At 41.9% G+C, this 14,597-nt stretch overlaps 1 protein-coding gene across 1 annotated transcript in view; it reads right to left on the bottom strand.

Moving 5' to 3' along the window:
- Positions 1-14,597, bottom strand: part of LOC139686451 (sodium- and chloride-dependent glycine transporter 2-like) — a 62,546-nt gene that overhangs the window by 26,381 nt on the left and 21,568 nt on the right. The window contains exon 3 of the mRNA XM_071583644.1: positions 35-178. Coding sequence (XP_071439745.1) covers positions 35-178 — 144 coding nt within the window. The remainder of the gene's footprint in view (positions 1-34; positions 179-14,597) is intronic.

Below are 14,597 nucleotides of genomic sequence, written 5' to 3'. Positions count from 1 at the left end.
GAAGGAGGGGCAGAGGGGGGGGGGTGCTACTCACTCTCCGTGTTGAAGTCATAGGCGCAGGAACCCCAGGGCAGCTCGGCCTTGAAGGAGTCCACGGCGTACAAGATGGTCCATGCGATGATGATGTGGTAGTAGATGGTGACGAGGATGATGACCACGAGTGTGGCCAAGCCGAGGCCTGCGGACAGAGAGAGACAGCGGATTTTATAAATTTATTGAACGGCTTTTATTGGGGCGAGATTGAGACCCAATAGTCCCTTCTTCCATCAAACCACGAAACATACGCACACTTTAGACAATTACAAACATCTAAGCCCTAGGTGGAGGAAAACCCGAGACTTCTGGGTTGGCAGGTAAGGACGTTACCCCCGGGGCCGGCCGGATCAGCGGATGCCCAACAGGTCAAGGGCCAAGGTCACAGGGGGATATCCGCGGGTAAATGTCTCAGGGAACTTTTGGCGGTTGGAATCTGCGTGATCTCTAAAATACGTTAATCGCCAAAGAATTGTGAATGGAATAATTAATTTGAATTAAGAGATTTTTCTCAATACAAAAGCATTCCGTTAAAAACAAAAGTTTTATTCAGTGTTTCCACTTTCTCACAAAAACTATACCGTATTTTCACTTCATTGTTTGTCTCTTCAAGGAGAAAACGTAAGGAAAATAGAGAAAGTAACACCTGTCGCTCATTCAACCAGGTTTATATGCTCTCCTTAGGAGGATATAACTGGATCTTCGGATATTGAATTCTTTTGATATTCTGTGGAAATATGTATTTATTAATTTGAATGCAACATATGTGTATATGATATCTCCATTAAGTATTGTTCAGGCATTAGTAAGTCTATTTCACCAATTTTTTTAAGTCCTTGTTTTAAAATGGTGCACTAAACGTTATAATCAACTTGGAAATGCGTTTGAACATTTCACTCGATTATTTTTCGTTTCATTAAGAAAGTAAGTATGTCCTGAATAAGTTTCTTTTTGGAATAAAAGCCGCGCGTTATTGTTATTATTTTTTTGTGTTTTTCTAAACACAAAAAAACTTGCATTGGGATGTTGAAGACTGTGATAGAGGGGAGGGTGTTAGGTAAACGAGGAAAGGGCAGGAATAGGATACGGATGTTGGGCGGGATGAAAGGTGGAAGGAAGCATACAGAGATGAAGAGGGGCTTGTTGTAGGGTAGGATGCTGTATTGTGTTTTGTTAGGAGAACATTATTTGGTAGTTGTTTCCATCCAAAATCTACTTTAACCGGTAGAATACCGATATATATATATATATATATATATATATATATTTATATATATATATATATAAAAAATTAAGCTATAACATATAATACCATACACCACACATAAATCAAATTTTTACATATATCCCTTACATCTATTCTTAAAAGTATACACTCTGTTAGGAAAGGGCTCGAATATTTTTGCAGGTAAGGTGTTCCACTCAACAATTGTTCTATTTAGAAAAGAAATTTTTTTTTTATTTGTCCTCTGTGCCCGGCATTTTATCTTAAATTTGTGATCAAATATATATATATATATATATATATATATATATATATATATATATATATATATATACATATATATATATACATATATATATATATATATAAATATTATGACAAACTTTGACAGCAACAAACAATATAAGAACACATAAAAAGATCACTCACACGTTATATCTTGATCATTTCGACGGAATTCAGCTCCGTCGTCATCGAAAAAAATAGAAGTAATGTGCTGGAATAATGTGAAGAAATATAAGTGATTACTTCTATTTCCTCCGAAGAAGACGGAGCTGTATTCCGTCGAAATAATCAATAAATAACGTGTGAGTGATTTTTTTATGTGTTCTTATATTGTAATAATGGGCTGACACAATATAACACAAATAGAATAGAATAGCAACATTTAAAAGGACACTCACACGGTAAATTGTTCGAGCTTTCGGCCCTCTCAGAGGCCTTCTTCAAGAGAGACTGAAAATATGCTGTTGCTTCGGAGAGGGGAAAAGGTATGGGCGGGGAGGGGAGGTGTGGAGGGAATGCTGGGAGGGAAATTAAATATGGCGGTTAAGGGTGGGAATTTTGAAAGAACGGAAAGCTAATATGTAGGCGGATTCACGAGTTCTCATCTCTATATTGGTGGCTGAATCAGGTAGGGATTCTAGGATGCTGAGAGCAAAACACTAGTCGAATGACAGGTTGTGGGAATTGGCGTGTGAAGGGATAGGAGGAGAAGAGAGTGAGGCAGAATTGCAGGAGTACCGGTGATTATTCATTCGGATGGATAAGGGGGTAATGCATTCGCCTATGTAAAAGGAAGTGCAATATTTGCATGATAAAAGATAAATAATATTTTTTGAGAGGCAATTAGCGCGGGAACGAGGTGAGGGGGCAATGAGGAGATGTAGGGAGAGGGGAGTAGGCATAATAAGATAGGCCCATTATTGTGCCGCTCGTGTGAGTTTTTCCGTACAATCAACCGTACATAAACACAGTAATCAACCCGAAGGTCGGTTTAGTAGGTGATGGGGTGATGGTAGAGTTCACCCAGTACTAAGCCCTATACGGCGTGTGAAAATTCACACATCAGGGTAGGGAGGCCAGTTCCTTTCCCTGTGCCGGTTATGATTTCCCAGGAAGACCTGGTACCCGAAAAACCACTTTTAGCTTGGGTGGAGCTGCAGGTGCCCAGAGTGCCTTGCCTGGGAATCGAACCCGGGACCCTCAGGTCAGCAGTCCAACGCTCTACCCACTGGACTACCGCGACCCATATATATATTTACAATATATATATATTTACAATATATATATATATATATATATATATATATATATATATATATATATAACACTCACACGTTATCTCTTAACTTACTCTTCTTTTTTTGTGTTTCTATATTGCGTGTAAATGTGTATTGTAGTATTCGGCACTTTCGTGTTACGTCTACGAAAGTCTACAAAATACGTTTATTAAGTTTAATAAACTCTGTAATTATGCCTCAATACCTATTTTATTTAAGAAAGTGCAAATAATACAGTCAAAACTCTTCCTTAACAGCTCTCTGGTAACCAATGCCAACGCGAAGTTAGCGTATCCTCGGAGCCAGGTTCCAATGGAAGCAACGAGTGCATCGGGAAGTGTAAAGAGATGGGTTTGGTGGTCTTGGTTTTTTAGTAACTATTTGAGATGGAGTGTTTATTTTTGTAATAATTTATTTTATATAATGTTATTTTTTATTATTTATTTTTTTATATTTGTTATTTTTTACTATTTATCGTTTTTTATATTATTAACATAATTTCAATTAATTAATTTATTTATTTATTAAAAAATAATAATAATCAATTTGGCAGTAAGGAAGGTGGTTTACGGACGATGTGTGTGTTTGCGATGAGGTTAACAGGGTCAGCAGATCAGGTAGGGTTTGGTGGAATAAGGGGAGGGAGTTCAGGTGAGCAAAAACCAGCTTGCTTCCTTTTCATTGAGGTTTTGTTTACCTTGGGTTTAAATTTATGTGAGAAGGGGATATTAGGTTTATTTAGTTTTGGGTGAAAGGTGGTCGATTGGGGAAATTTAGGAGCTTTTTGTTTGGAAGGTATAGAAGGAGCTGATTTTAGGAGTTGTTGGGGATATTTGGTTTTCCCCATTGGAAGGGTGGAGGGGAGGAAAAAGGGGATTTTTAAAATGAGAGAGTGATCTGCTTTAACTATATAATGCTTTTAATATGAGGTCATTGACGGAATGGATATGAAGTTCTTTTTTAATATTCTCGTTTGGAACCCAGCAGACGACCGACCCTTGCTCCCAAATTCATCGCTTCCTACTTCAGCGCCGCCGACAAGGGAGCCGGAGCGCGAAACATGCACTGTCGCTCCCGAAGCAAACCGCAGCGCCGTCTCACAATACGTGAGCGCGCGCCCTCCTAATCTCCATGCATGCTCGCGGAGTGACGCTAATGAAGGGGGCGCGTGTTGTCGCCCGCTCGTTCGTTTGCGTGTCAATGTCGCGGCGGTGACGTAACAGTCGCCTCAACGGGAGAGCGGCCGTGTGACACAATGGCTCCCCTACCTCCCCCGACTCGTCTCCCACTCTCTGCATGTAGGTAGTTGCCAACACCCCCCGCCAGGAGTGCTCGCGGCCGTCGGCCCTCGTGGCGGGGGGGGGGGGTAGCGTCGGTGTGCATGCGTTCGTGTTTATGAGCGCGCGTGTCTCCCGGGGGCAGGAGAGGAGGCAGGAGGCCGTCAATAAGTTCAGAAAACGGCCGGCCCTCACAGTGCAATGGGGTTGACTCTGTTGCGGGTCCCCTGATCTAAGAGAGATCTCCAATCCTTCCCCTCCCAAACCTTTCCCCACCTTCCCCTTCCAGCCAGCGTCCTCGTCTTCTCCTCTTGAAACCCTCTCCTCAGTTCATCCTTCTTTCCCCAGAGGAAGGTGGCCACGCTACCGAATACTTATTTCGGAGTACGTGTGAGTGTCCTTCTTTATGTGTTTTTTCTATATTTTTGTTGGCCAAAGCAATTTAGCTTTCGGGGAGCGGGTCAGTAACGAGGGAAGGGTGAGAGATGGAGAGTAGATATTAGATATTTTTGAATTTAGATGAACGAAGGAGCAAATTTTTCATCTAAGATGACGCTGCGAAAGATGTCGGAGGTTTTATGGAATAAGAGTGTATTGTTCAAACGAAGGTGTATGTGGGTGGATTTGGAAGGACGACTGGTGAAACAGGTGAATTTGCCGCGGTTGACCTTTACCCTCCAATCTGCAAGCCAGGCTCAAATGAGGTCGTGATGGTCTTGCAGAGCACCATCGGTTTTACTAGGCCACCAGCTTTGCGCTGCTGTGGCAGTGTCGTCGGCGTAAAGGATGGCACATAATTGTCAATGAACATCACTGCCACGCATTATGTTATCAGCCCTCTGAATGCCGCCCCTTCCCAGGGATAGGAGCGCTTGCTTCCTCGTGTTCCACCAGTCTTACTTCTACAATCTCTATTTGACATTTTCAAAAGGAAAGGGAAGGATATGCGAATGTGCGGGCTCGGCAGTTAATAGGTGCTACATAACAATCAAAATACCGATAGACTAATACATACTCGTATATTCCTCAGCATTGTTTAGTTATAGTAATGTATTTGCTAACGCAGGGGCTTGGTTTCCGAGACATTCATTCTTGTCATGATTTCTATGGTATTCGGGTCAACTTTGCGGAACTTCATGATGAATTGCGAGAAATAAAAACTTTGTAAATAGCACTGAATTTTATTTAAGACGGGTGGTTTCGTGGAACAGCGGACATAATCAGGTAAGAAGGGCAGGGTTTTTGCTGTACGTATGCAGTCAATTGGTGTGGTGGGCGGAGAGCCGGAAGGAGGGGGGGAAGGGTTTTCGGGGGAACATGCCATTTGAGGGTTGAGGGGAGAGGTCAGAGATCGAGCGGAGGGAGAGGGGGAAGGAGGAGGGGAAAAGGGGCAGGCACGTGCGGTTGACCTGACCGTCCACGGGGGATGCAGAAATGGTGGGTGGTGGCAGAAAGAAAGGTGAATAGGGTGAGAGGTCAGGGCATTTGGGGGGAGCATAGTGGACATCAAGGAGAGGGAAATGCCAGGACAATACGTTATCATTTACTAAGATTCCATTAACAAAATTTTGCCTTATTCGGAGTTGGGCCAAAACGTCCATTCCTCGGCCCATGACTACTTGATGGAGGATTTCGGGGTTGAAATCGCTATCGGAGATGACCTTCTCCCCACAAGTGTTTACCAAAATAGGAGTGTGCTATATTTGCCGCAGTGAAACACCGTTTATGATCCTCGCATCTTATCTTGCATGGTCTACAAATGGCGTCGCAGTCTTTACATTTTAACTTATACAAACACACACTTCTTTAGTTGGGTTTATCGGGGTCTTTATTCTGTGAATAAATTCTTGAAATGACTGCTGTGATAAAAAGTCACATAACATTTTACTTTTGGAAAACCACCGGCTATTTCATCATAAGTTTCCCCAAAAAGGTGACTTTATACCATTTAGGTTTCCCCGTTTCCCTCTCTCTGGCCCGCTCGAAATGCACATTCACGAATTTAGAGTAGTAGTAGTAGTACTACTACTACTCTTCTAAATTCGTGAATGTGCATTTGAAGTGCGCTTTTTACGTCGAATCTTGTCGACGAATTATGGTTTCTGGCGGTTGTTGGAAGCAATGAATTCAATGCTTCAAGATCCCGGTAGGAATCAATTATAGAGAGCGGGATGCTTATGAGTCCGCGGAACATTGACTGAAAGGCAGCTAGCCTCTGAGAGATGTGATGGTGGGAATCAAAATGTAATACTTGATCTGTGGAGATTGTGTTTCTAATGATTGCAAACTCCCATAGATTGCCACGGATAGTTATATCAACTTCAAGGAAACTGAGATGACCATTCACTTCTTTCTCGAACGTGATATTATTGCCTTGGCATAGGGAGTTCAAGAAACTGTCAAGTTGCGAAACAGTTCCGGTCCACATTGCGAATATGACGTCGACATTCAGATACCTAGGCGTTACCCTCACTCACGGCCTCTCATGGGTGAAAAACATACGGGGAATATGGGAACAAGCTAACCAAAAATTAGGATTTATAAGAAGAGTACAGAGTAAATGTGATTAAAAGGTCAACGAGAAATATTATCTTTCACTGGTTAGGCCTCATTTAGAATACGCTGCTAGTATATGGAATCCTCACAAGTTGGATAAATTTCCGTACTGGATCGCATGTAGCGTAGAGGAGCTAGATTCGTTAGACGTTGTTATGATAAACTTAGCAGCGTATCCAAAATATTAGAGGAGCTAGGCTGGAAATCACTCAGGGAGCCAAGGTTAAATCAAACATTAAATCACTTGCATTAATTGGAAGGAGGTATCTTTAGCAGTGGTGTTGAAAATGTATTATTACTCCCATCGTACTACGGTAGGCGAGATCATGTCAATTCAATTAGATTGATTACCTTAGTACATAGAGGATGTACCTGTACTTCCAAAAAGTTATCTGAAATCACCTCAGCCATGCTGACGCAAGAGTTTTTAACTACAATAAAGACACCACCCCCGATTCTATTTGCTCTGTCATTTCTATTAACGGGAAAGGATATCGGGAAAATTTCACCGTCGTCGATATCAGTGGATATTTATCTTCCTGTTCCAATAATTATATCTGCACCTGTGCTTTGAATAAGGTGATGATATTCTGCGAATTTTTTTATTTTAAATATCGGTAACCACGAGCACAGATAACTTTTCTTTGACATTATGGTTGTTTGAATTTTTTACGAGGATCGTTAGCTTATTAATTTTGAATCCCTTATCAAACTTTCTGCTCGCTTGGTATCTGATTCATTTTATTGAACTATATATTGTATATATCCCTAGCACTGCCCCTCACTTTATTTGAAACTAAATTATTTGGCAAATAGGACCTTACAGACTCACTCTTTGACCTACACATTGTCCTGCATTTTAACCTGAGATATCCCTACAGGGCTCAAATATCATACCAGTTAAACACCTGGCAACTTCAGAAGTGTAGTGAACAGCCGAACGGTTCAGTGGGTTTCTACACGATTGGATCGCCGGCTGAAGGTCGACGAAGGACGCCCCGATTTTTCTGCAGGAATTACACAACCTATGATTAATGCGTTCCACTTGGATCCCAAACAGAGGTCTACGATCAATCCTCGGGACAAAGGCTACAGAGCGTCATATCAATAGCCTCGACACCACCTACCCGCTTCAATTCCCTGAAATAATGCAGAATCTCCTCATTTAGCGGTTCAGAAAATAGTTGAATCCCACATTAGCGACAACCCTCTGCCTGAAGCGCTTATTGCTCTGCAGCCGCCAGCTAGGGTGCGCAGGGAAGAAGGGTGTGATTGTATACTAGACTACTTTTGGTGGAAAATACACTTCCATCACCACTTGCGCGGTCCCACAATTTTATTCTAATCCCTAATCATTAGTGGGGAAAATAACATCTTAAATCTTTCCAATTCTATTTACATGATCTCTCCCACCATAGTACAATTGGGTTAATCACACATTTTCAACATTTCCCTTTGACTATTCATCCAGTACTCTTTCAATAAATCCTAATTTTTTTTAGTTTTTCCACATGTTCCCCGTATATTTTTCACCCAGGAGAGATCGTTAGTGAGGGTAACGCCTAAGTATTAAATCGAGTCTACACATTCGATTTCGGTGTTCCCGATATGCAGCAGGCGTTCCATATGGAATTGCTCTTTTACCAAAAATTCATCATTACGTACGTTTTTTAAGTTTAATTCTAATTTCCAACTGTCGCGCCAAAATTTTATACCATTAAGCTCATCTAAACCTCATCAAAGTGATTCCCAATCTACGCTAAAAATACAGTGAATTACAATAATTAGCTATTCTTTCTCTCACTTCTCTATAAAAAATACAGCTGTTGCATGCTTTGATCCTATTCCTATCGGTCGCGGGACACCCTCTGACCGGGACGCCCCCATGGATGGACGAAATGAATTCGATCGATGCGTCCAGAAATGAAAGCCTTGTGTCGCATTGACATTGCTACCACTTCCAGTTGCGTCTACCCCCGGAGGTGCGAAGGCTCGTGGCGCGAACGAGGTCACGGCTCGTGATGACGACGCACCGCGGTGGGTGGGCGGGGGGCCCACTCCTCCGCCCCACACCGTCCAACTCCCCTCGAGCGGCTCGACGGGAGATGCACAACGGTCACCGTTAGATCGCCGATTGTAAGCAATGTTGGACGGAGGTGGGATGGGTGCCCCCTTTACCTCGGCGCTCTTGTCCCCTTCTTCACGTGGCAAACAGCTTAAACATGGCCTGGCGCAACATAAATATATACAGACTTATTTCCCTCACATCCATTTCGTGCAAGGTTACGGAACATATAGTTGCTAGTTCGATCGTGAGACACCTCAAAAATCAGAAGTTACTAATGAAAAATCAACACGGTTTCCGAAAAGGTAGATCCTGCTAAACACAAATTGCGCTTTTTTTCTTGATATTCTTACCTCGGGAGGGAGCAATGTTCCAGTAGACGCGATTATTCTAGGTTTTAAGAAAGCCTTCAGCAAAGTACCTCATACTAAACTACTGGCAAAGTATATGGCATAGATAAAAATATCCGGGGTGGATTAAAGACTTTTTGAATGGTCGGGTACAAAGAGTAGTGATAGACTTCTTTTATTCCTACTTTAAGTGAACGGCATTGACTCCGTAATTACTAGTAAGATACGTTTATTTCCGACGATGCAGTGGTTTACCGTGATATCCGTAATCCTGAGGACACAGCAGTTTAACATATGGCCTTAATGCTATACACCGCTGGTGCCACACTTGTCAATTAGAATTAAACTTAAAAAAGTGTGTGGTGATAAGTTTTTGAAAAAGAGCAATTCCCTCCCGAACGCCTCCTGCATTGAGAACGCCGAAATGGAATTTGTAGATTCAATTAAATACCTAGGCGTTACCCTCACTCACGATCTCTCCTGGGTGAAACACACACGGGGACTGTGTGGACAAGCTAACAAAGAAATAGGATATATTAGAAGAGTACTGGGTAAAGGCGATGAAAAGGTCAAAAAGATAAATATTGTCTGTCGCTGTTTAGGCCTCATTTAGAATATTCTGCAAGTACATGGGATCCTCAAAAAGTTGGATTAATTCACAAATTGGATCACGTGCAGCGTGGATGAGCTAGATTTTTAAATTTTTGTTATGATAAACTGAGTAGCGTATCCAAAATAGAAGAGCAGCTAGGCTGGAAATCACTCAAGGAGCGAAGGTTAAATTACAAATTGAAGCTCTAGCATTAATTTGAAGGAGTTCTCTTTAGCAGTGATGCTGAAAATTTATTACTACCCTCATCGTACAACGGTAGGAAAGATTACTTGAATAAAATTAGAGAGATAAAGTGCAGAACAGATAGATTTAAGATGCCATTTTTTTCCACGGACGATAGGGGATCATACATTGTAATAATATTGTTCCGCCGTGGTAGGGTCATGTTCGGATAAAATTATTTTGGTGTGCATTCACCCCCTGCCACACACCCTAGCGTCGTCTTGCAAGGTACATAAATAAGTAACCGAGAGACTTTAGCCTACGAGGTCTTGCCCACGGGTCCCCACACTAGCAACCAATCCAATAAAAGCGTGACAATAATGCTTCACTTGGCCAATACCCGATCCTGTTGACATCCATTCCTCGATAGATATTTATGCGCAGATTTATTTTACATGGCATTATCAAACCACATTGAATATGCCGTTACATTCGGGCAATAGGAAAATGAATACTCGAGAACGAGAGGCAAACGAAGAATGATGCAGTGAAGCGAGAGTATCATCCCCGGTTTTTTTAACTTTATTTTAGAACCCTGCCAGCCACTGCTAGGGTGTGTGGCAGGGGGTGAAAAAACACCAGACTAATTTTGACCCGAATATGACCTTGCCTCGGTCGGACAATGATATCCTAATCCCTTATCGCTCGACTCGCAGCTGGTCACTCTTCCTACTCTTCGCGCCAGGAACGAGCACCAGTGCTATTATGCTTCGCCTAAGCACGACCGAAAAACTCAGAACTTCGAGAAAAAGGGAGTTTTAGAGACTTTGTCCAATAATTTGCACGTCACACTCCTACGTTGCTACGTAGGAGTGTGACGTGCATTACTGGACGTACGTTGCTACGAGCACGCTTGCAGATAGAGCATCTCCGGCGAAAATTGAGACTCCCCTGTGCACCTCGGCCTTCAGTTACAGGGGGTCAGGTGCCCCCCTGCCTCCTCCTTCCTCCCCATCCTCTGACTGCCCTTCGTCCGAGCATCCGCCCCTGCTCGAAATACCCCCGGTGGCACGCGGCGAGTGGCTAGGTGCCAGCGGGGACCCCCGTTCGGTCTGTGGGCACGCGGTCACTGGGCTCTCATTCAATCGAGTTTCCAATTCGAAGGCGGCCAAGCCAAAGCAGACTTCGCCCCACCTCGCCCTCCTTCCCGCCTTCGAGGCCTTCCTCTCGGCCCGCCGAAATCGCCGAGGACGAACTGTTATTGAATGAATCTGGGTCAATGGCGCTCTTGCCTTTTGCCAAACCCGCGAATGTCGGTCGAAAGACGCGGCTGGTAGATGACAATTATGATGTTTCCCCTCTCAATGATGCCAGTAAATACCTGCATGGATTTCCTCAGCCGGGCAACAACAGGACGGTCGATTGGATTCCCTGATTGCAGAATACGCAGAAGGTGGAGAACGCGACTTCCGCCGTTTAATCAATAATTGGAATGATTGACCCCGAGCAAAGATTTCGAAATCAAAAATATTACGACCTAGGATAACTATTACGCTTAGGGTAACCAATTAGGATCTTCCCAAAAGACGGTTTTATCTTCATGTAATCCACAAATTACTTGTCATGGCGTACACATGAGATGAACTTGTATTTTCCTGCAACAAAGTAAAAATTCTGTTACAGCAGAGACTGTCGAAAAGTTCCCTGGATTTTCCAATACTTTCTATACATATGTCTCACCAAATGTCTCCGACAGCTTACTAAATCGTGCCGAACAACCGATGCCCAAAATTGAAATCTTATATAATGGAATGGAGAAAGTTTGCTGAAAAACATTAAGCCTACTTAATCCTCCGGGCCCGATAAAAAACTCGCTCGTATATTTAAGAAACTATCATCGAAAATTTGCACCGTGTCTAGAAATCATATTTAACAGATAACAAGGTTCTCAGGGATTGGAAAACGGCAAATGTAACATCTATATTTAAAAACGGAGACAAGGGGGAATCGAGCAATTACAGATGCATTTTCCGCACATTCATTTCATGCATGGTCATGGAACATATAGGTACTAGTTAGATCGTGAGACACCTAGATGGTCAGGAGTTATAGACGAAAAATCATGAGACGCAACTTGAGCTATTTGTTCATGATATCCTTAGTGCGGGAGAGACCGATTTTCCAGTGGACGAGGTTTTTCTATAATTTATAGAAGCTTCCGACAAAGTACCCCATTGTAAACTACTCACTAAGCAAGAAGCCGATGGCATAGATAAATATATCATGGGTAGGATTAAAAACCTTTTGAATGATCGGTTGGATTAGAAAAGGGCTAAGGTAACACTTATACTTAAAAACGGAGACAAGGAGGAACCAAGCAATTATAGAACAATTTCCCTCACATCGATGTCACGCAAGTTGTTAATTCGATAGTGGGACACCTCGATGGTAAGGAGTACCTGATGAATAGCCAGCACATTTTCCGAAAGTGTAATTCATGCGAGAAACAACTTGCCATTTTTGTTCCTGATATCCTTTGATCGGAAGAGATCAATCCAGCGGACGCGGTTTGTCTAGAATTTTAGAAAATATTTCGACAAAATACATATTAATTAACTAGCTAGAATCGTATGGCATTGATAAAAATATCCTGGGTTGGATTAAGGAGTGTTTGAACAGTCGGGTACAAAGAGTAGTCACAGATAGAGTTAGTTTAAATGCGGTAGAAGTCACTGGGGGTATCCCTCAGGGAAGTGTTATCGGACCTCTTTTATTCCTCATTTACGTTAACGACATTGACTCTGTAGTTAATAGTATGATACGCTCATTTGCCTACGATGCAGTGGCTTACAGAGATATCATTCCTCAGAATAAAGGCGATTAATCAGATGACCTAAGTTCTATACAACGCTGATGCGATACTTGGCAACAAGAATTAAACTTCAAAAAGCTCAAGGTGCTGAATTTTTAGTAGAATATGATTGCCGATAAATGCAAGAACGCCTACTGCATCGGGAATTCCAAAATTGAATGTATAGACTCAATTAAATACTTAGGCGTCACCCTCACTAACGACCTCTCTTAAGTGAAACACATACGGGGAATATGTGGAAAAGCTAACAAAAAATTAGTATTCAGCGGAAGAGTACTCTGTAATTGTGATGAAAAGGTTAAAGAAAAATGTCATCTTTCGTTGTTTAGACCTTATTTAGAATATGTTGCAAGTATATGTGATCCTCACGAGGTTGGATTGATTGCCGCATTGGATCGCATGCAGCGTAGAAAAGCTGGATTTGTAAAACGTTGTTATGATAAACTTAGCAGCATATCCAAAATATTAGAGGAGCTAAGCTGGAAATCACTCGCGGAGCGAAGGTTCAATTACAGATCGAAGCTCTTACATATGAATTGGAAGAACGTCTCTCTAGCTGTGATGTTGAAAATATATTATTAGCCCCATCGTATTACGGCAGGAGAGATCATTAAATGAAATTCGAGAGATTACGTGTAGAACAGATAGATTTAAGATGTCTTTAAACAAAAATTCAAGAGATAACATAGAGAACAGATAGATTTAAGGAGCAAATTTTCCCACGGTAGGTAAGGGATCAGGAAACGGTCCCCGATCGCGCTAGCGGAGTGAGAAATGTATTTGGGTCAAAAGGGCCCTTGCGTGTATTCATCCGCAGCCGCACACCCTAAAGTTGGCTTGCAGGGCACAAAAAATACTATAGACTAAACTACACAGCACATTTTCCAGTGGCTTCTTTACAAGTTTCCCAACAACATTCATAAATTTCTAAAGACTTTCCAGGTAGTATTCAAACTTAGATTATTATTAAAACTGATAATTACTAATGGAAAAGATGTTACTGTGAGCGCGTGTTGGTTTTCGGAGGATTGGTCAGTTGCTCCGGCCATGGATCCATGGCCAATGCGAGCAAGGATAAGAATGACAGCTGATTTTCTAACATTTATCTTCATGCAAGAGGTGCAATTAGCCTCTCTGACTCTTTACACGGTGAATTGGTCACAAATGACAACGATGCTTTTATTTTGCCGAGTGTTCACACAGAATAGTGTCCATAAAACACACCTAAATATTTCAAGCAAGACTCCATAACCATACGTATACACCCAAAAATGATAGGGACAAAGGGACAGGAATTATGGAATAATTTTGGCTGTTATTGATCGACATCTCAACACTACACTAGTAGTAACATAAAAGCATTTGATTTAGACCATAAAATGGATAAATGAACATACGCCCCTGCATCAGAAAACGGAAATCTGTCAACTGAGTGGCGTATCCAAAATGTTAGAGCAGCTAGGCTGGGATACACTCACGGGGTGAAGGTTAAATTACAGATTGAAGCTCTAGCATGAATTGGAAGGGCGTCTATTTAGCATTGATCTTGAAAGTGTGTTATTACCCCCATTGTACTACGATAGGAGAGAACATTCTAATAAAATTAGAGAGATTAAGTGTATAACAGATAGATTTAAGATGTCATTTTTTCCACAAACTATAAGGGATCATAATAACCCCTTGCCACATCCTAGCGGTGGCTTGCAAGATACTAAAATAATAAAATATCAAATATATTCCGATGAGCTATATTCAAACATTCTAATTTGGCAAAACATTGCCAGAAATCAGGAAATGCTTCAGGTGCAGTGCAATAGGTTCATTCATAACGCATTTTTTATAGCTTTTAACAGGTATCGGTGCTATCGCCTTTGTTTTTCAG

This window comes from Hetaerina americana, unplaced genomic scaffold (assembly GCF_022747635.1).
Source record: "Hetaerina americana unplaced genomic scaffold, ioHetAmer1.1.p SCAF_14, whole genome shotgun sequence".
In the NCBI taxonomy this organism is placed as follows: domain Eukaryota; kingdom Metazoa; phylum Arthropoda; class Insecta; order Odonata; family Calopterygidae; genus Hetaerina; species Hetaerina americana.
The sequence above is the reverse complement of the archived record's forward strand: the minus strand, read 5'-3'. Positions and strand labels throughout refer to the sequence as shown.